Source organism: Neomonachus schauinslandi, chromosome 5, assembly GCF_002201575.2.
Source record: "Neomonachus schauinslandi chromosome 5, ASM220157v2, whole genome shotgun sequence".
NCBI classification, from domain to species: Eukaryota; Metazoa; Chordata; class Mammalia; order Carnivora; family Phocidae; genus Neomonachus; species Neomonachus schauinslandi.
In genome coordinates, this window is record NC_058407.1 from 58,260,215 (window position 1) to 58,281,503 (window position 21,289).

A 21,289-nucleotide genomic window follows, 5' to 3' on the forward strand; every position below is an offset into this window, starting at 1 on the left:
CCACTTTCGCCTCTCAGCTCGTCCCCAGCCATTGGCTGGCCGCTGGCCGCCTCCCAGCTGCTGTGCCCGCCTCCTGGAGCCTGAGGCAGGCAGGGCGCCACGAGGGGAGCTCCGAGCTAAGACTGTTTTTTGTTTCCATCCCCGCTCGACAAGGAATGGGACCCTCACTGTTGTCCGGAACCGGGCAATGGAAGGTGACGAGGACTCCAAAGGTTGGGCTAAAGGTGGGAAGTTTTGAGATGCCCCCACCCTGCCCCTACAGCTGAGACACAAGGTGCGTTCACTGAAGAGGCCTCGAAATCCAGCAGGCTTTCTCCCGGCGGTGAGCCTCTACCCTGTTTTTGACAAACGTTTGTGTTGCAACTTCAACAGCCTTGTTTGTCTTTTAGTGGAAACAAGGTCAAGCGCTCAATTCTCTTATATCCAACAATAAGAGCAGGAGTGAAGCCTAAATAGTGGTTCAAAGACTTTGAGTTCCCTTGGACTTGCTGATTTTCTTCCCAAATTATGGAACCAACAATATAGCTAGCCATTTTTTTTCCTTAGTTAAGTCAATTAAAAAATCATTGGTCATAACGAAAGCAATAACATCTTAACACCCCAAAATAGGATTATAATCCCTCTCAGAGTAGAGAGCACTAAGACGTTTGCAATCACCCTTTATCGTTTGGTGCGGGACTGAAAACTTACTTTGTTATTGGCTGGCTGTGAACCTGGGGCAAACGTGTCCACACTGCCCCCTAGAGCTCAAAAGGTTGAACTACAACCTTTAAGTGAAGGTCTTCTCTTTAATTTTGGAAGATCATTTCCCCTCCCTTTCTGCTCTAAAGTGAACTAGAGCTTTTGCCAGGAATCAAGGAACCTTGGAGGGAGTACTAAGAGATGGAAAAGGGAATTGACAGGTAAAAGGTGATTTTGGCCCAGAGGTTTTTGAAAATAGAAAGACTTCCAACTCAGCTGTGTTCAATTAAATCTTTGGCAAGGGATGATGCCCAACCTATCCTACCAGCCTTGAAAAACAGGCTCAGCCCAAGGATACAGAGAAATCAGTTAGGAACTGTCTGAAGCCACAGGATAAGACTTCTCCCTAATAACAGTATCACCTTGTGTGCCCCACACATACTTTACATAATTGACATTTAAACCTCAACTTTTCTTCATTTTACAGAAGAAGAAACTGAGGCAGAGAGCAGCTAAGTAACTTGATCAAGGCCACAGCTGGTAAGTTGGCAGATGGGACTGCAATGCCAGCTCTGTTTGACACCAGTCCTCTTTCCTGTCCTTCTGCAACAATACCCAATCTTTCTCTGTATCATTCTCCCCCATCCACCTCCACTTAGACTGTGATGGACTGAAGGGCTTCAAGTACAGTAGCAAACAAGAGCAGATCTAGAAAAAAAAAAAAGAGCAGATCTAGGAGAAATTTTCCTGTTGGGGTAGAAGCCACATGATCAATTAAAAACACAAATTTAATGATTTTTTTAACCTTCTTTAACATGGACCCCTCTGAGATACTAACAAGGCAATGCACCCTTTCGCTGGAGAAATGCACATAAACTTTTGCATAATACTTCAAAGGATTCACAAATACCACCTCTCCCTCCAGTCTCATCCGTCGTCTGCCCAGAGATCCATAGACACCCCTCTCCCCCGCCAATATATGTTTCATTAAGAGGCCTAAAAAGTAAGCTAGGTCGGATTTGATGAGCTCTCTAGTGGCCTGGGAATAGGAGTTTAACTGCAATAAAGGGAATATTTTCCAAATTGGGCTCTGTCATTATTCAAGAAAAGATTAAAGGGAATAAGGAGATACCAAGATGTAGGAGAGGGTGTGTTTCTGATTCAATAAAACATTGGATGCCCTTTCTTCCAAATTTCTTGTATCAGACAGAAAAATAGCAAAAAAAAAGAAAAAAAAGAAAAAAAAAGAAAAAGAAAAAAGAAAAAAAAAAGCAACACTCCAGTACACTTTTCTTTTCTTTTTTTTTTTTTCCTTTTTTACTTACATTAAATACATCGGTAAATCAGCAGTCGCATTCTGTTACCACGATTGTTATGTTGGGAGAGGAAGAAAAGGGGAAAAAGGCAAATGCTTTCTTAGAAGAAGAAAAAAAAGGACACCCCCCCCCAAAAAAAACTGATCAGAAAAAAAATGAAGAGCTGGGAAATAAAAAGTAAGACCCCCAAGCCCAAGAGAGCTCAAAGGAAAGCAGAGGAGCTGGTAGGAAATAGAAGGAAGGCAGCAGATAGGCCCAGAAGCTAAGGCCAATTCTGTTCCTGAGGGGGCTGGGGAGGGGAGAAGAAGCCTGGAGAAATGGTTTCCCAGCCCCAAGGCAATGAAACACTTCACTCCTGTTCCATGGGGAAAGATGCACAGAGGAAAAAAAAAAAAAAACAAACTTCATTTCTAAGGAATTTAAGAGAGCTATCCTAGTTCTTCCACTTATAAGGACGCACTGGGTGCTTTGGGAGGCTGGTAGGTGCTGGGAAAGGAAGGGGAAAATGTATGTGTGTTTCAGGGCCACGGGAACTAAGGCTGCCCCTGGAAAAGGAAGGGAAATGAGTCTTAAGTGGAAGAACCTAAGCTGGGTCCTTCAGAGTCTCAGCTCCAAGGATTTTTCAGCTGCTCTGGGACAGAAGGCAGTCTGTAAACCAAAGGGTAGAAAGGTTCCAATCCTAGGTCACTGTGACCTTTCCTATCTTACTTCCCCCAATTTTCCCAAAACTCTGGGCTGGAACAAGAAGGAGTTTAGAGTTCTCTCTTGCCTTGATGGCTTCCCAAAGACATCCTAAAATACCTGATGAAGGATGTGAAGAGTGGCTAGAGATTTAGAAAGGACCCACGTCCCCTGGTGATGTGAGACAGCTGTGATGGACCTTCAGTGCCAGTTGTCCCCTATCCACAGGAACAGGTGTTATGGTGTGAGGGGGCCACAAGTAGGCCTCTGTGGTATTAGCCCCTAGTGGTACGTGGATTAACCACTGGCTGGGGGTGGGTATGAGGATAAGGATGGAGGGACTAAACTGAAGATACTAACAAAGGAGAAAAGATATAGGGCCTGATGGGAGGTGGAGGACAGAACAGACTGTACAGTGGGAATAAAGATCATACCTATTTACAGGGAAGTAGAAAAGACATGGTAATGGGTGGATCATTGAACATGAACCTTAGGAAAGGACAGAAAACTCCTCCCTCTTGCCTGACCCCTCTTCACTCCCATACCATGGCCTAGGCTATCCTGAGACCACTCTCTAGTTGCTCAGTTAATTACCCAGGAAAGGCAAACCTATACTCGAGAGCTAGGTTGGCAAGAATATAGGTTAAGAATCAGAGTTGGAGGAAGCAAGCAGTGGAGACTGGGCTTGAGTAGCTGCCACTGGTCCTGTTCTCTACAGCCCCTCCCAAAACCTCATATATATACTACCTTGGGTTCCATTTAATTAAAAAGGTGAGAGGGCAGGTAAATCAATCAAAACCCCCCATAAAACAAGTATCCCAAGTGAACTACCACCAGTTAAAGTGCAAACTGCAGGGGAATATAGTGGCTGGGGCTGAGGCCATCTAAAGGCCAGAGGGGGGGAAAATGCATATGTATAAATCAGAGGATGGGTATCAGAAACTGGTCCCTCCTCTAATTAGATCACAGCAGAACCAAAGATGCAGGCAACCAGTGAAGATTCTTTGGAGGACTCTGGGGTCCAGAGTCTCCCCCACTATGGGGGAGGAGCTACCTAAGAGGCTGGGTGAGGGGGAAATTAGGCCTTGGAACAGTTCCAGAGCCATAGGTGACACTGCATCTCCACCTTCTTCACCTCTGCCCAGTTAGCTAACAACACAACTACCCAGTCCCCGAGAGCTTGCCTTCCCTTTCTCACCTCTACCTAGAAACACCCTCCACAAGGCCAACTCATGGAGACTGCAGTGTTTTCAAATATGAGAAACTCCAACCAAAAAAAAAAAGGACCTGTTTCCTTACTCCCTCCTGCTCTGAGCCTTACTCTCCCCCAGGGCCCTTAATGTGACTGAACTGGAAACCTCCTTCCTCAGTTCCTGGGTTCACCACCTTCTCCACCCTGGGGAGAGGAGGAAAAGGGGATCAAGAACAGGGATTGACCAAAAGCAGAAGGAGAAGGGGCAGGAGACAAAAAATGTTTTCTGAAAAAATGAGGAGGAGGAAGAGGAGGAAAGATAAGTAGGTCACTGTCTTGCACCTATAATACAAAGTGAAGAAAGTTTGTTTTGGAAGGTTAAGTCCTGGGGGATCTGACTCCCAAGCCCCAGAGTAGGGGTAGGAGGCCAGTGGCAACAGCTGCCTGGTGTTGGTTGCTGAAGCGTTAAAAAGTGCCATGACGGAGCTGTCAGGAGGCAGCCCTTGGGAGCCAGGGCTCAGTGTGCTGTTACCGTAGGGGCTGTGTGCTGAGGGGTGGGGGTGGAGGTTATTTCTTAGCTCTCGTGCTAGCTCCATACTTGTTTGCTGCTAGCCACCCCCTCAGTTGCTACAACACTGGCTCTTGTTCTGCTGGGACTGCTCATGGAGATCCACGCCTCGGCTTCGGCCTGCTGCACCCCCCAGATTCTGGGGTTCACTCTTTGGCAACTTCTTAGCTAGAGATAAAAAGAGAAGGGAAAAAAGTATGGTCGATTTTACTCATCCCTCCAAAGGACTATGGGTAGGGGAGAGATGGGGAAGGGAGAAATCTGAGAGATTAAAAGAATGTTTTGAAGAGGGGAAAAGGTTCACTTGTAAACTACATTGAAGATGAGGGGGCTAAAGCCGCAGCCAAAGGATTGAGGTCATAATGGAAAGTTAAGATATTTCCATACCTAAAGTTTTCACAAGGGGAGACATTCCCCTCTACCCTTATGACTTGGGTTAGTGATCTTGTCTAGAGGCAAGGGAAAAAGACAGGAAGATCCCAGGCTTTTCTGACCTTACCTATTGCCAGGAAGAGATCGTTCACGTTCATAGCTGTCTTGGCTGAAGTCTCCATAAACAATAAGCTGTTGTCATCTGCATAGGCCTGGGCCTCCTGAAAGGGGTGGGTGTACCAGTACTCAGAATGTAGGGTAGGAACAAGTATTGCCTTTCCACTCCCATGTAGCACCAGAGCTAGGCAATATCCTAGGTTCCCTCCCTTTAATTGCCCCTCTGAGCCAGCTGGCCCTGGACCCATATTTTGGTGACAACTCCCTCAAGGATAACTCATGGTCTAGACAGCTTAATCCAACAAGCAGGTGTCAGGAATCTTAATTATGAGGAAGAAGGTGAGTTGGTTGGGGGCTTTTAGGTTGTGACACTTGAATAGTCCCTTACCTCAAATTCAACTGCTCCCTCTTTCCCGTTTTCACATCAGTAGCCCCATAGCTGGCATTTCCCTACCCCTCTGCTCTGGAATTTTCTTCTGTCTCCTCTAAAATCTCCTGGCTGTCATTAGGGTCACAGTGTTGCTGTATTTAACTTGGTGTGGAACTGAGGAATGAGATGATAAATGTCCTCAGATGAGGTTTTCAGAGAGGGCAGGTTTATGAAAAAAAGGTCCCAAGCACAGAGGGAGTGTGTTACAGAGGGATTCTCTGGGCCATCTTACTTCATACTCCACCATGCGCTTATTGGCCAGGTCAGCTTTGTTCCCCGCCAGGGCAATAACGATGCTAGGACTGGCCTGTCGCTGTAGTTCCTTTACCCATGTCTTTGCTCGGGCGAAGGTTTCCTAGGAAAACATAAGAGAAGAATTGGCCAGAATGACTGCCAATCCAGGTCCACCATCTTCAAAACCCAGTCTCAAAACTCACCTCTCCCAGGCAGGCTTCCCTCACTGAAACCACTTGTGTCTTTGTAATTCATTACCTCAGTCTTACCAGCACGTGGAAGTGTAAATTATATTCTTATTTTGCTATTTCAAGAACCAGCTTTCTCTTCCCCACCTATTTTAATTCCTCTAAATAAAAGCAAGAGAATCTTCTCAGCCCACTTACCTGATTAGTAATGTCATAAACCACAATGGCAGCTTGGGCACCTCTGTAGTACATGGGGGCCAAGCTATGGTATCGTTCCTGCCCAGCTGTGTCCCAGATCTCAAACTTGACTGTTGTGTCATCTAGACAAACAGACTGGGTGAGGAAGGCCGCTACGGATGAGAGAATGGAGGGTAAGAAGTTGTAAGTGGGAGGGTCAATGGGAAAATCCCAGCCCCCTTCACAATATTTCCATTTTCTGTCTAAGACCAGTCACCACCCAGGTCATTGAGCTAAAGAAAAGGTTTTCCATTCCCCTCCTTATGTATAGGTCCTAGAAGCAGGATTAAGACTGCCCTTGGCTAAGTCCTTCCTGCCAGAAGTTTCTCTACCTAAGGAATGGGGGCACATAAACTATGAGGGTTAGGGAAAAGAACTGACACTTATACCAGTCATCTCTCTTCTAACCAAAACAGAGGAGTAAGAGATGATGACAGAAAATAAGCTTCAGATAGAGGTCACATCAATAATTAATTAGAAGACTTTAAAGCCTGATGGCAAATCCCACCATTATCAATATTATTTGGCTGTTACTTTTTTATATAATCTTCTGCTGGTCCAAGAACACATTTCCAAGGTGACTAGTAAAAGCAGGGAAGGAGTAACATGGGAGTTCTCATAAAAGATCTTTTACTGAACTAGGGCCCTATTTTGGGAGTAGCAGAAGGTAGAAGGTAGCAAAGGTGGGAAAGGCAGATGCCTTTTATCTTTTGTATTTAGTTCTAGCCTCTCTTTTACCAGGTATGTGCATCAGAATCATCTAAGGAGCTTTTCCCAACATACATGTCTATACCTCCACCAATCTCACTCTATTTCCAATACTATTCAGTAGATCTAGGATAGGGCCCAAGCATGACAGGATGAAATGTTTCCCAAGTGATTCTGAAATACATTTTTGATTATGAATCACTGCTCTAAACCAACCCTGCTCAAGATGATACTCAACTGAACTTCAAATGGATTAAGAAAAAAGTGGGATGAAGACAAACTGAGATTTAAAAAATTAGTGATTTTCTTGGTGTGCAATGGTCAACCTTTCTAATTTTCTTCTAGGAAGCAAGGAGACAAACATATACCTACTTTTTGTCATTATGGCAGTTTTTTTCCTGTTTTATAAAGGATTTCCATTCCAAGGAGCTAAAAAGGCCAGCTCCACAGACAGGTACCTAGATCTCCCTTCAAAAGCCTCACTAAACATTGAGCCTCTTCTTTCCCTGAGGTACTCACCTCCAATAGTGCTCTCTTGGTACTCATGGAACTGCCCTTTGACAAAACGTAATACCAGGCTAGACTTCCCCACTGCAGATTCACCCAGCAGGACCAATTTGAACTGGCATATTTTGCTGGCCTGGGGCTGCCCATTGGGCCTGGCTGTGCTTCTGCTAGTCATGGCTAGATTATCAGAATGGGAAAGGGTGGAGGGAGGGGGATGCCACAAAGCGGCAAAGGGGGGAAGGGGGAAGGGGAGGGGACTTCAGACTTCAACAGTCCTGCAAGAAAAAAAAAGTGGGTAAAATTAAACACAGGGACATTGCAGCTGCAATCCATTTTAGAGAAAAGATAAATCTTCATTTCTTTGCTCCTATGAGGACTGAATTAAAATCATCCACCATTAAAAGGTTATCCCACTGACAGGGTCCCAGGCAGCTGACACTCAGTGGTAAGAATGGGGAACAGTAAGAATTGCATCTGGGGGCACCTGGGCGGCTCAGTTGGTTAAGCATCTGCCTTTGGCTCAGGTCACAATCCCAGGGTGCTGGGATCAGGCCCTCTCTCTCTCTCTCTCAAATAAATATTAAAAAAAAAGAATTGCATCTGAAGTGGAGTTTGCTCTACTACATAATCCTCAACTGCCAAGGGAGCTGAAATGGAGAGACTGAAAACTGTGTGAAATAAGTTTATTTCCCATTAATTCCCCACCAGGTCTTCAATTTTTTTTTTTTAAGATTTATTTATTTGAGAGAGAAAGAACGTGAGTGGGAAGGGCAGAGGGACTCCCCACTGAGCCTGGAGCAGGACACAGGGTTCGATCCCACAACCCATGAGATCATGACCTGAGCTGAAACCAAGAGCCAGATGCTCAACCCAGGCCCCCCACCCCAGGTCTTCAAAAAACAGCAAACCGATCAACTTTTGAGACATTTTTCCCCCCTTTTTAGAGGGGGAGAGAGGGAGAGGGGCAGAGGGAGGGAGAGAGAATCTTAAGCAGCCTAGGACGGAGCCTGACAGAGGGCTCCATTTCCCAACCCTGAGATCATGACCTGAGCTGAAATCAAGAGTCAGATACTTAACCGAATGAGCCACCCAGGCACCCCCAAACCAATCAACTTTTTTTTTTTTTTAAAGATTTTTATTTATTTATTCATGAGAGACAGAGGCAGAGGGAGAAGCAGGCTCCCAAGGAGCAGAGAGCCCGATGTGGGACTCGATCCCAGGACCCTGGGATCATGACCTGAGCCGAAGGCAGACGCTTAACCATCTGAGCCACCCAGGCGCCCCAAACCAATCAACTTTTAGTTGGCCTGAAGAACACCCGAATGCACCCACAGGTGCCCTAGATCCCCAGTACCCTGGTATCCTGGTGCTGTCCTTCCCCCTGACCCCCATCTTTTTTCTAGCTTTCAAAATGAAAGATTTACTCTAGGGGTATGAGAGGAGTCACCCCTCCCTAAGAGTGGGGGTAGCTTCTGGTTCCGTATCCTTCATACATAACCAGTAGTCTTCTTGACATTTCTGAAACCCTAACCAGGGTTTATTTGCCAAAAAATCTGTTCTTTCTCATTTCTGGTCAAAGGTGAGTAGAAAAATAGACCACAGACAACCAACAGACCACATTCAGCATCCACTCTTTCACTTTGCTCCTGCCACCTCTCCAAGTCTGAGAATCTATCAAATTGAAGAATCAGTAGGCCTGACCTACTCTCAACTTGCAGCTGTCTTCCAGGTGCCTAGGGATTAGATAACTCTCCACACTAAATGTGCCTAACAGCTGTAGCCCTCCATATTAGAGGCAAAGAAAGAGGGTGTACCTTCTAAACACATGCAGGAGTCTCAAGAGGATGATGTAGGTGTTTTTTCTTTTTTAAAGATTTTATTTATTTTAGAGAGATAGCGGGGCGGGGGGGACAGAGGGAAAGGGGGAGAGAGAATTCTAAGCAAACTCTGTGCCAAGTGCAGAGGTGGACATGGGGCTTGATCCCAGGACGCTGAAATCATGACCTGAGCCGAAATCAAGACTCACACGCTTAACCGACTGAGTCACCCAGGCGCCCCATAGGGGTAAATTTTCAAGCAATAAACATTTGATGAAAATAAACTGAACTACCTATCTTTACCTTTCAAGAGGCTTGGAAAGCTGGTGGTGGAGGAAGAGACAGAGGTTGAGACTCTTGAGAGTCTAATCATCCAAAACTGAATGTATTTCATCATTCTGACTCTGAGGGGAAAGGGACTATGAGATTGAAAGGAATTAGCATGATCAGAGCATGCAAAACCTCTGTCCAAAACCTAAGCATTACTTGGGTTGTACTTTGTTCAAATTAATCTTTTCTTTCTTCAAGGTTGATTCTAGTAACAATCTGTAATTCTAGTAAAGCTAGAAAAGACAGTAAAGACAGACAAGCAGAAAAATCATACAGGAGGCAGTGCAGAGGAACAAAGACTGTCCAATTCACTGGGTTTATTTTTACAGTTCTGCTTACTAGCTGTGAAGCTTTGGGCAAGTTACTAAATCTGTTTGTGCATTCATTTCATCTGTAAAATGAGATAATAGCCTTATGAGCACTTACTTCATAAAACTGATGTGAGAATTAAATAATAGAATTAATTTTTTTTAAAGACTTTATTTGACACAGAGAGACACAGCGAGAGAGGGAACACAAGCAAGGGGAGTGGGAGATGGAGAAGGAGAAGCAGGCTTCCCGCCGAGCAGCAAGCCTGATGTGAGGCTTGATCCCAGGACCCTGGGATCATGACCTGAGCCGAAGGCAGACGCTTAACCTAGGCGCCCCGGTAACAGAAATAATTTAAATGTAAGTATCTGACAAGTGCTCAATGAATATTAAGCTACTAATCATTACTAATGACGTCAAGAAAATTTCAGAGCCTTGCCTTCCACCTTTATAAAATGGAAAAACTGCCTACCTCATAGAGTAGCAATGAAGATTAAGGAAAAGATGTGTTTAGCATAGTGTTAAAAAATAAGTATTGTTATTTAGTGGCCCTGATTCACAGAAAAGATGAACTTAATATATTAAAGTATATCTCAATATTAATTTTAACTAATATATTCCTAAAAAGCAGGCTTGATAAGAAGTAGAGAGAAAAAAAACAGAAAAAACAAAAGTGTAAAGAGGAAGTTAACGGGAATGAGATAGAAGTGAGAACTCAGAAAAGTCCCAAAGTAGACTGGATTAAGATAGAGGAATGTAAGAAATTACTCTGATTCTACTGGGTATTTTATATTCCTCAGGCCAGTGAGTCCTAAGAATCCAGATATACATAGGCTATTTTGTGATGAAGTTTTCAGTGATTTATGATGAAATAAGAAATAGAGACAATATAGCAAGTTCTGCATAAAGCTAAATTTATTCAAGAAAAAAAATTTTTTAAAGTAGGCTCCACACCCAGCATGGAGCCCAACACGGGGCTTGAACCCACGACCCCAAGATCAACACCTGAGCTGAGATCAAGAGTTGGACACTCAACCAACTGAGCCACCCAGGTGCCCCTAAATTTATCCAATTTAAAAGAATATTCTTTATAACAAGATTTCTAACTTACTTTTTTTTTTTTTAAGATTTTATTTATTTGTTTGTCAGACAGACAGACAGTACAAGCAGGGGGAGCATCAGGCAGAGAGAGCAGCATCCCTAACTTCTTACTTAGTATTAATTTCCTCTCAAAAGTAAATATATATATTATACAAAAAAACCTCTGAGACCTATTTTTAAAAAGTTGTAGAGGGGCACCTGGGTGGCTCAGTTGGTTAAGTGCCTGACTCTTGATTTCGGCTGGGTTTGTGATCTTGGGGTGGTGGGATCGAGCTCTGCGTTGGGCTCCCAACTCAGTGTGTAGCCTGCTTGAGATTCTCACCCTCTCGAATAAATAAATAAATCTTAAAAAAAAAAAAGTTGTAGAACAAAACACATGGTTAGATCCTATTTCTGTAAAACAAAATTCTGTATAGAAAACAGTATGGGAGGGGCACTTGGGTGGCTCAGTCGTTAAGCGTCTGCCTTCGGCTCAGGTCATGATCCCAGGGTCCTGGGATAGAGCCCTGCATCGGGCTCCCTGCTCAGGGGAGAGCCTGCTTCTCTCTCTGCCTCTCCCTCTCTCTCTGCTTGTGTTCCCTCCCTCGCTGTGTCTCTCTCTGTCAAATAAATAAATAAAACCTTTAAAAAAAGAAAGAAAGAAAACAGTATGGGAGGATACACACTCAACCTCTGAGGAGAGTGGGATTGAGGAGGGTGGTATGTGAAGGACTCAGATTTTTTTCATTCTACACAATTTTTAAAAAATAGGAAATATAAATTTTTAATATTTTTAGGACATACATTTAAAAGCTTTCTAGGGGCACCTGGGTGGCTCAGTCAGTTGAACGTCTGCCTTCATCTCAGTTCATGATCCCAGGGTCCTGGGATAGAGCCCCGCATCAGGCTCCCTGCTCAGCGGGGAGCCTGCTTCTCCCTCTCCCTCTGCAGCTCCCCCTGCTTGTGCTCTGTCAAATAAGTAAATAAAATCTTAAAAATAAAAGCTTTCTAAATAATTTTTAATGCTTTAAAAAATAATGGTGACAGGCAGTAGTAAGCTTTCTAAATAACCATATATGGGAAAGCAAAACTCTCAAATTTAAATTAGCTGGTCCAGGGGTACCTGGGTAGCTCAGCTGTTTAAGCGTCTGCCTTTGGCCCAGGTTGTGGTCCCAGGGTCCTGGGATTGAGCCCCGTGTCAGGCTCCCTGCTCTGCAGGGGAGTCTGCTTCTCCCTCTGCCCCTCCCCCCGCTCCTATTTTCTCTCTCTCAAATAAAATAAAAAATCTTAAAAAAAAAAATAAATTAGGGACGCTTGGGTGGCTCAGTCGGTTAAGCATCTGCCTTCAGCTCAGGTCATGATCCGGGGGTCCTGGGATTGAGCCCCACATCAGGCTCCCTGCTTAGCAGCTTGCTTCTCCCTCTCCCCACTGCTCCTGTTCTCTCTCACTATCTCTCAAATAAATGAATAAAATCTTTATTTTTTTTTTTAAAGATTTTATTTATTTTTGCGAGAGAGACAGAGAGAACGTGAGCATGAGTGGGGAGGGGTAGAGGAAGAAGCAGACTCCCCACTGAGCAGGGAGCCCAACACAGGCTGGATCCCACAATCCCGAGATCATGACCTGAGCTGAAATCAAGAGTGGGAGGCTTAATCAACTAAGCCACCCAGGTGCCCCTTAATTAGGTTCTTAACTACTAGTCACAGTTCTTTAGCTCTTTTCATTCTCAAACTGTGGGACCAGATCCCAGGACCCTGAAATCACGACCTGAGCCGAAGGCAGACACTCAACCGACTGAGCCACCCAGGTGCCCTAAATGAAATCTTTAAAAAATAAATAAATAAGTTGGTCCACAAAATCCTAAATTCTGGGAACCAGTACTGCAAGAATCAGTTAATTAGGTTCTTTTTTTTTTTAGATTATTTATTTGAGAGAGAGAGCACTTGCGAGCAGGGGGGACAGGCAGGGGGAGAGAGAGAATCTCAAGCAGACTCCCCGCTGAGCATGGAGCCCAAAACAGGCAGGATCCCATGACCCCAAGATCATGACCTGAGCTGAAACTGAGTCGGAGGCTTAACCAACTGAGCTACCCAGGTGCCCCTTAATTAGGTTCTTAACCATTAGTCACAGTTCTTTAGCTCTTTTCATTCTCAAACTGTGAGCTGTAAACCAACAGTGACCTTGAAATCATTTGGTGGATCATGATCAGAATATTTGGGGAGAAAAAAAGAAAAAAATAGAATAAAAAATAACAAGTGTATTGCAAATAATAAGAATCATTTTGTGAAAATGTTTCACTTTATGTGCACACACTGAATTATGATATGAAATGTTTTATTATGAGTCATGATTAAAAAAAAAGTTTAAAAAACACTGCTTTGGAGAGGCCTGACAATGAAAGATGGGTTAATAAGAATGGGAGAAAGTCAAGTTTCTGGGCAGCCTATAGGCTATGGTTACTATTATAGCACTTCTAGATGAAATGAAGCTGAGGGCTGAATATAGCTCTTCAGGGGTCAGAGGATTCTCCAACCCTGCTACTAAAGTTATGACGCAATTATGAAAATGGGAAGCTAAACTAGACTGGGGCAGTCCCCTGTGGTGTCGGTAAGGGCTTTAGAATCAAGCAAGGTTGAGTTTTATTCTGTTTTGCCAGTTGTAACCCACTGTGATCTTAGGCTACTTAACTCCCTTTGCCTTTCTGAGCCCTAGCTTCCTTATCTGTAAGGATCTTTGGGGAGGGAGGGGAGTAGGAAAAAGTAGTAAAGAACAGAATTTGAATTCAATTCCAAACTTCTGGGTACATTTAAGAAATTTCTTTCTCGGGGCGCCTGGGTGGCTCAGTTGGTTAAGCGACTGCCTTCGGCTCAGGTCATGATCCTGGAGTCCCGGGATCGAGTCCCGCATCGGGCTCCCCGCGCAGCAGGGAGTGTGCTTCTCCCTCTGACCCTCCCCCCTCTCATGCTCTCTATCTCATTCTCTCTCAAATAAATAAAATCTTTATTAAAAAAAAAGAAATTTCTTTCTCTTGGGGCACCTGGGTGGCTCAGTCGTTAAGCGTCTGCCTCTGGCTCAGGTCATGATCCCAGGGTCCTGGGATCGAGCCCTGCATTGGGCTTCCTGCTCAGCAGGAAGCCTGCTTCTCCCTCTCCCACTCCCCCTGCTTGTGTTCCCTCTCTCACTGTGTCTCTCTGTCAAAAAATAAAATCTTAAAAAAAAAAAATTTCTTTCTCTTAGGAATTATTTTTTAAAACATATTTATGTGGCATTACATATACATTGTTTCATAACAAAAGATAGGCCATCATAATGCTACACACTTTAGAAAACAGGTGACACCACAGGAAAAAAAAAATGACAGATGATAAGCTGATCAAGTTTCCTTTAGGTGACATATATATGCTATACTCTTAAGACACAACAGGAAAAGTTACTAGATTCTTTGACTTATTCACTCACATTTTCTTTTTTCTTTTTTAAAGTAAGCTCTACGTCCAAGGTGGGGCTTGAGCTCACAACCCCGAGATCAAGACTCACATGCTCTACCCACTGAACCAGCCAGGCACCCCAATTATCTGCTCACATTTTCATCTATTTCAAAGCATGTGATCCAAGGGGCAGAACACTAAGCCTCAATGTTACTACTTTACAGTAAGAAAACATGGGAGTTAGAATGGACTGAGTTCTCATAGGCAGACACATGGCTCTAGGCCTGGGAAAACAGTAGGGAGTAGGGGAAATGTGGAGATAGGAAACAGTCACAAACACATTCACGTTGCAAAACCTGTCACACACCCCCGCCCCCGACAATAAATTAAGCCAGAGCCCAGACACAATCAGCAAACTTTCTTACTACTAAGCAACCTTGGATCATCACAGATTAGGAACTACTGGGTTAGAAAAAACTACCTCCTGGGGTGCCTGGGTGGCTCAGTCATTAAGCGTCTGCCTTGGCTCAGGTCATGATCCCAGGGTCCAGGGATCAAGCCCCTCATGGGGCTCCCTGATCAGCAGGAAGCCTGCTTCTCCCTCTCCCACTCCCCCTGCTTGTGTTCCTGCTCTCGCGATCTCTCTCTCTCTCAAATAAATAAATAAAATCTTAAAAAAAAAAAAGAAAAAACTACCTCCTACCCCAATGTATCACCTCAATAATATGTCTTACCTTCCCTGTTCACAGTAATTGATGGGCTGCCCATCACTGTGCCTTGATCTTTAATCTCAACATGCATATAAGGGTATCATGTTTTTTATGCAATAGCTAGGCTCTCAAAAGATCAGGGGTACAGAAGTGAAATATACATAAGATTCAAATGATTTGGGGCACCTGGGTGGCTCAGTTGGTTAAGCGTCTGCCTTCGGCTCAGGTCATGATCCCAGGGTCCTGGGATTGAGTCCTGCATCAGGCTCCCCGCCTGTTTCTCCCTCTCCCTCTGCCTTCCGCTCCCCCTACTTGTGCTCACTCTCTGTCAAATAAAAAATAAATCTTAAAAAAAAAAATTCAAATGATTTCTAGTGGTGATTTTTTTTTTTTTGCTAAGAGTTGACAATAAGCCAACGATCCATTCAAAGACAAAAAATAAATCACAGCCACCCAGCCAAGTGGTGTGATTACCTTCAAACCGGAGGCAAAAAAAAAAAGGAGGGCAAGGAAGTTATTCTTCCCTTCAACCCTTTCAGTTTGGAAGAGAAAAAAAATCAGATTTGACTTTCCTTCGATGTGCAGCTCCACAAAAAAGGTTTATCAAATGACCATTAACTAGGGAGGTCTTAGGGTTGATCACAGCATCAGCCCACTGGGGAGGGGAAAGGTGGGATGAAGGGGCAAGTTCTTGAGTGTGGGCAGCACCCCTAGCAGCTCAGGAAAGTATAAATAGGAAAGGTTTCTTAGCTTGCTGATCCCAGCTAGAGCAAGACTACTCTTCAGGCCCCCCTCTACATGGTATCTTTGAGTCTCTATGTCAACCACATTATGAAGCCTTTAGAAGTCTATTACCTATTAAGAGAGACTAACTTCCAGATATATAGCCACTGGAGTCTAGCCCACACCCAAATGTCAGCCCCATAAGGTCAGTTTCCCAGTTAAGAGGCGGTCTAGAGGTCTAGTCCAGTCTGTATTTTACAGGTAAGGAAACTGAGGCATATAATATTAATCAACTTGCCAGTATTACCATATAGACAGCTATTACAAATAATGTTAATCAACTTGCCAGGTGTTCTCATACAGACAGCTAAATCTCCTTTTAGCAAGTACTCCTAATTTAATATACCACTATACCTCTTAAGGAAGCAGGAGATGCTAACTCTGAATTGAACTCTGCAGAGGACACCAGGACAGAAAGAAGAGTTCAGACTGATTAGTTTCTGCCTCTATTCAGTTTCGATAAGTACTTCCTTGGGACTAAAAACAAGGTAGCTAGACCCAGGCCTTCCCTGAGAACTGGATTCCAGTTCCACAGTCTTTTAACAGAACTCGCTCATTACTATGCCTCTCTAGAAGGTCTTCATCAACCCTGCCAGGATGGTTGAAATGGAAATAATTTAATGGAAGATGACAGGGAAAGAGTGGTAACTTTTACAAGCGTCTGTGGACCTTGGGACTAATCTAAGAGATTTACTGATTAGGGAAGATAGGGCAAAAGCCAGTAAATACCTTCAACTCTCAACCCAAAATTACTAAGATCTTGAACTGAGAGTTCTACTACTTGGCTCAGCTCTTCCATTGTGTTTATCCAAGATTAACTAATGAGTCATGGTCTTAAATGAGAGTCCTTCCACTTCTCCCCACTCTCCCCCTTATATTTCCCCAAAAGGTAAAAAGCATGCTTATCTCTTATCAGCATGGTAGTACAAGTTCTTTATTATTGACCTAGAAAAGACAGGAATGCCCTTCCTCACTTTGTCCACCTAGTAAACTCCTAATTTATCTTTTAAGGCCAAGCTTAAATGTCACCTTCTCTGTAAAATTGCATAATTACCCTCTCACCCTAGCAGAATTCATCACTGCTTCCTCTGGGGTCCTGCAGTATTAAGATGATATTTCTGTCACAGCACTTACTACATTATATAAGTTAATGGTGTGTGTCTGTTCTGCCGAACTATGAACTTCTCAAGAAGTGTGACTATTTTTTTTGTCATTTTGACTCTCCAGAGCACAGCACAATGCCTGGTCCCTAGTAGGTGTTCATTAAATGCTCCCTAAATTAATTAATGCTAAAGCAAACCTGCTTCCCTCCTTCATCTATTCCTCCCCTTCTGTGTCATCTGGATAGCTTCTCACTCAGTTCCATTTGGGAATGTTTTTAATAGTCTTCAGAAAACCAATTCTCTCCCTGGCCTCTTTGTGATCTCCCTTGGATGGAGGGCCCCCTTGGGACCCAGCCCACAAAGTCCTGTTGCAACTCACATGGGCTAACTGCTTTTCCTGTCACCCGTTACTATGCTCAGATGGCCTAATCATACCCAATATGCGGCCCTCCCACCCTAACACTGAAGCAACTGTGGCTTAAAGTTCCCTGAGTTTTCAGTTAATGTTAATTGTTCAAAAACTTTGGGACATTATCTCTATTAATTCCTGAACTTGAGAAACACAAGTTAAAAAAAACCCAAACCATCAGAGCTAGTGAACATTCTGAAAAGGTACCCACTGCCCCTAAACCACAGCCACAATCTGGCCCAGAAATCTGCATACACTTTGCTCACCTGGTTGGCTCCTTACTCAGCTCAGTTACTGTTCAATGACTAAATCTTTCCTACAACACTCTTGGGAAGGGGGAGCATATTGTGTAGGGTTTTAAGGTATCCTTCCTCCTAGAGGGCTGTTGCATTTCCTTATTTTAAGTTCATTGTCTAACACTTTGGTTACTTTCCAATCTGAAATGCTTTAGGATTAGGGAGCAGCTTATACACTTGCTTCTCCTACCCTATGCCTCCTCAGAAGTCAAATTCGTATCAATGCATAAAAACAAGGAAACTATAGAAAAGCAATCCTTGCTCCTGGGAAAACTAAGAGTTACAAGGTATAACTTGTAATCAAGTATGACTTGAAGAATAAGGGGAAAGACCTCTTCTCCAAATAGTTTTTAACTCTCGATCTGTGTCAGATTGTTTCTTGAAGGTAGACTTTGATTAAGAGGAAGGTCGAGGGACACCTAGGTGGCTCAGTGGGTTAAGCATCTGACTCTTGATCTCAGCTCAAGTCTTGATTTCAGGGTCGTGAGTTCAACCCTGCTGGGCGTGGAGCCTACTTAAAAAAAATTAAAAAAAAAAAATAGGAAGGTGGAAAAGCAAAAAAAAAGTATAGAAGAAAGGGACAGGTATACCAGCAGGATGTAGAAAATGGCAAAGCCTATAGAGACAATTAACACACACACACACACACACAATTTTCTCTAGGACTGGCTTTGCAGAAGGAAAATAAAAACTCCTCAGGGTACATAATCAAAGTTTCTGGGGGCACTGTACAAAGGCTGGGCACACTAGAGCCTTCTAAAGCCAGTAAGGACAAATTCAATTAATAAGGTGGTAGAATGAAATGTCCCAACTATACTGAAGTTTTAGAGGAAACAATTTCAAATCCAGAGAAACTTGAGAGTTTTCTTGTATCACTACAGAAAGACAGATACAGAGGCCCTTTAGGAGAACCATCATCATCTTTTAGGTTAATGAAAGGACAGTTATATAATCTGAACATGCACAGACCATGAACCAGAAGATAGAGGTCTCAAATTCCTCACTTCAGCAAAGATCCAATAATTCTCCCAAACAAATGATTCACCTAATGTTCCTTTCCTGCCCATAAAAGAGAAAAAAGTACTGGCCACCTATTTGGGCATTTCCTAGGATACCCAGTGCACAACTGGGGGCAGGGGGCACTCTGTGTGTTTTAAGGATAACCTAGAGTACACCTCTCTGCTTGTCTGATTTTGATAGAAGACAAAATGAGAGTAAAAGGAGCACAATAAATAACAGAGTATCATTCCAGAAGGGAAAACTGGAAAGAATGAGAGACCAGAGTTTGGTGAGAACGTGAAAACAGACTTGCCTTTGGTGGCACATCCCCAAAGCAAAGTGAGATTAGTCTGATCTGCTGTCTCTAGTCTCTGACCTTTCTGGACAAATGAGAGAGGAATAGGTGGGAAGATTTACACTTTGTACACTTCTGTACATCCTGAATATTTTAAAATATGTACATATTACTTTTGTAATTCAGAGGAAATGTAGTTATAAAATACATTTGTATAAAAAGGTAAAAGGAGGAAGTATAATAAGGGAAAATCCAATAAACTCCAATCTATGGGGGACTAAAGAAGTCAGCAGACCATTAAAAATATATGGGGGAGGGTAGACTCCTGTGCCTTAGTAATCCATCTTCTTTTTCTCTACTCACCCCCTTCCTCAAATGCCTCACTGTTGAGGCATTTGACCCAACTTTCTAATAGCACAGAAACCTGGGCTCCTGAAGTAGACAAAGAACAGGGGTGATGCCAACCTTCTGGAATGGAATTTCTCACTCTTCCTCAAATCCGTTCCTCAGTGATACAGCCTCTTATTTCCAGGCTTGGTTCCACCTAACCATTACCTGCCTGGGAAATACCCAAGTGTAAGTCCCACAAAAGTTTCACCAACTATGGTCAGAAGATCTCATGGTGGCTGGGGATCTCTAAGCCCCTTTCAAGTGCGGATAATAAAATCACTGATCCCCTGCTTCTAGGTCAGAGATACAGTATCCACCATACACCAGATTATTAAGCGAGAAAGAAACAAAAAACCCCCAAATCCAACTTCTTAGCTCTTTCACAGGACTGCACCCTAACCCAGCTGAGACTGGTAACAAGAAACAGATACTGCACCCTAAACCAGTTCAGGCCAAGGGAAAGTGTAGGGGCTGAGTTTGGAACGGCCAACAGCCACAGAATTTTTTTTTTTTTTTAACTTTTGTCTTCATTAGCTACCCCGGGAGTACCCAAAAACTTCAGGTTACCACATCTCGATACGAAGAGGAACAAAAGAGTGGGTCCTCCAAGACCCAGATCCTCCGGCCCACCCTTGAGCATTCCCAGAAGCTCCCCTAACTGATACCAGGCCCTGGGGCCACTTCGCCAACTAGTCTTCTAGATTAGTAAAGCTTTCGTCTTTTGCCTCCGTTCTCCCTCAATGAACCCAAATCCCTCTCGGCTCAACTCAGGGGCACCCTAGTTATTTTTATAATAGTCACTTTCCCTGAAGAGAATGGCCCTTACCCAACTAGGAAGCCTTCTCAGGCCCTTCCAATTAGTCATTTCGAGACCCCCAGCCCCGGTTACCCTCGCATACCGGGCGTCAGGTTTGACCCCTCCTCACCTCCCGGCAAATGGGCTTACCTCACCCATGGCCCCGGCCCTTTCCCCCAGCTCCTCCCTCTTCAGCGCTGCTCAATGAGGCCTGCCCCTGCCCTCACACAGCTCGGAGCCTCCCGCGCCGGCCCCTGGCCCGCCAACAGAACCCGGCCGCCTCCCGGCCTCACCAACTTCGGGCTCCCAGCCTGCCCGACCCCCTCCTCAGCGCCCCCATTAGGCCTGCGGGGGCCCGGCCCCCTGCTCCCCTCTCCAGTGGGCCACTCTGACCCCTCGCTGAGGCCCAGACCCGCCTCTGCTCTCAGGCCAGACTGTTCTCCTCTCCCGGGCGCCTCCGCCCCTGCCCTCGTAGGCTCCATCAGCCCGGTACCTGGGGCTCCGTCTCCCCCGTCGGGCCCAAGCCTGTGTCGAACAGACAAACAGCTGCAGCTCAACCAAACCCTCCTGCCCCTCCTCCTCCTCTCGTCCTGGGGCGGGGGCCCCAGCCAATAGCACGATTACCCGCCTACATCGAGGGTGGGCGGTGTGTGCACTAATCCGCCAATCCTCTGGAGAAAGGCGGGCCTCTTCCGGCGCTATCACCAACGAGTACGAGCGAGGGACTGGACAGGCGGGGCCCCAGACCAATACAGAGAGGGAAACTCTGAAGATGGACGAGGTGAGGAGCCATTAAAGAGCGAGCTTTCTGAGACGGAGGGCGGTGCACTGTTGACAGGCGTACATGTCAACCAATAATATCTCGACACCCTCATGACCCCGCCTTTTGACTCATAAACATCTAATCAGGTGAGTGATGGAGGCGGGTGAAAGTGAAGCTTTAACCAGTACTGGGAAGATTCGGAACTTGAATGGCAGGCAAGGCGGGGTTGAAAGAAGCCTTAGGAGGGCCGCTGCTGACCTTCGCCCCTCCCCCCGGATTTGGCGGGGACTGACCCTGGGGCCCCGCCCTCTATGACAAATTGGCGGCTTAAAGAGAAGCATCTCACCTGAGGAACCGGAGCCTAGTAATTTAAGTGGCACTCTCGTCGATGCGGCCTCCTTTTTGTGGGGCCCCAGAGGACAGGAATTTTTGGGGTGGCCAGCGCCGGCGGTCTGAGATGTTTTTTGGTGGGGCTGAGACCGAGGCAACTCCAAGAAGTGGTAGCTTCCTTTCATTTTCACCTATTTCTCCCCTCCACCCCTTATATCC

General features: G+C 44.8%; 1 protein-coding gene across 3 annotated transcripts; it reads right to left on the bottom strand.

Annotated features, from left to right (window-relative positions):
• Positions 1 to 11: 11 nt before the first annotated feature.
• Positions 12 to 20,554, bottom strand: RAB5B (RAB5B, member RAS oncogene family). 3 transcript variants are annotated; one of them, XR_002480135.2, is made up of 7 exons: positions 20,471 to 20,554; positions 7,244 to 7,506; positions 5,978 to 6,129; positions 5,590 to 5,712; positions 4,938 to 5,031; positions 4,403 to 4,606; positions 12 to 335 (listed from the first exon to the last, which is right to left on the bottom strand). XR_002480135.2 is itself a non-coding variant. In XM_021687172.2 (6 exons), exons 2-6 carry the CDS (start codon positions 7,404 to 7,406, stop codon positions 4,491 to 4,493), a joined length of 618 nt encoding a protein of 205 aa, XP_021542847.1. In that variant the 5' UTR covers positions 7,407 to 7,506; positions 20,471 to 20,554; the 3' UTR covers positions 1,980 to 4,490. The 3 variants fall into 3 exon arrangements, 2 of the variants coding, with proteins under 2 accessions (XP_021542847.1, XP_021542846.1); XM_021687172.2 differs by lacking the exon at positions 12 to 335 and having other exon boundaries at positions 1,980 to 4,606; positions 5,978 to 6,099; XM_021687171.2 differs by lacking the exon at positions 12 to 335 and having other exon boundaries at positions 1,980 to 4,606.
• Between the last annotated feature and the right edge of the window lie 735 nt (positions 20,555 to 21,289).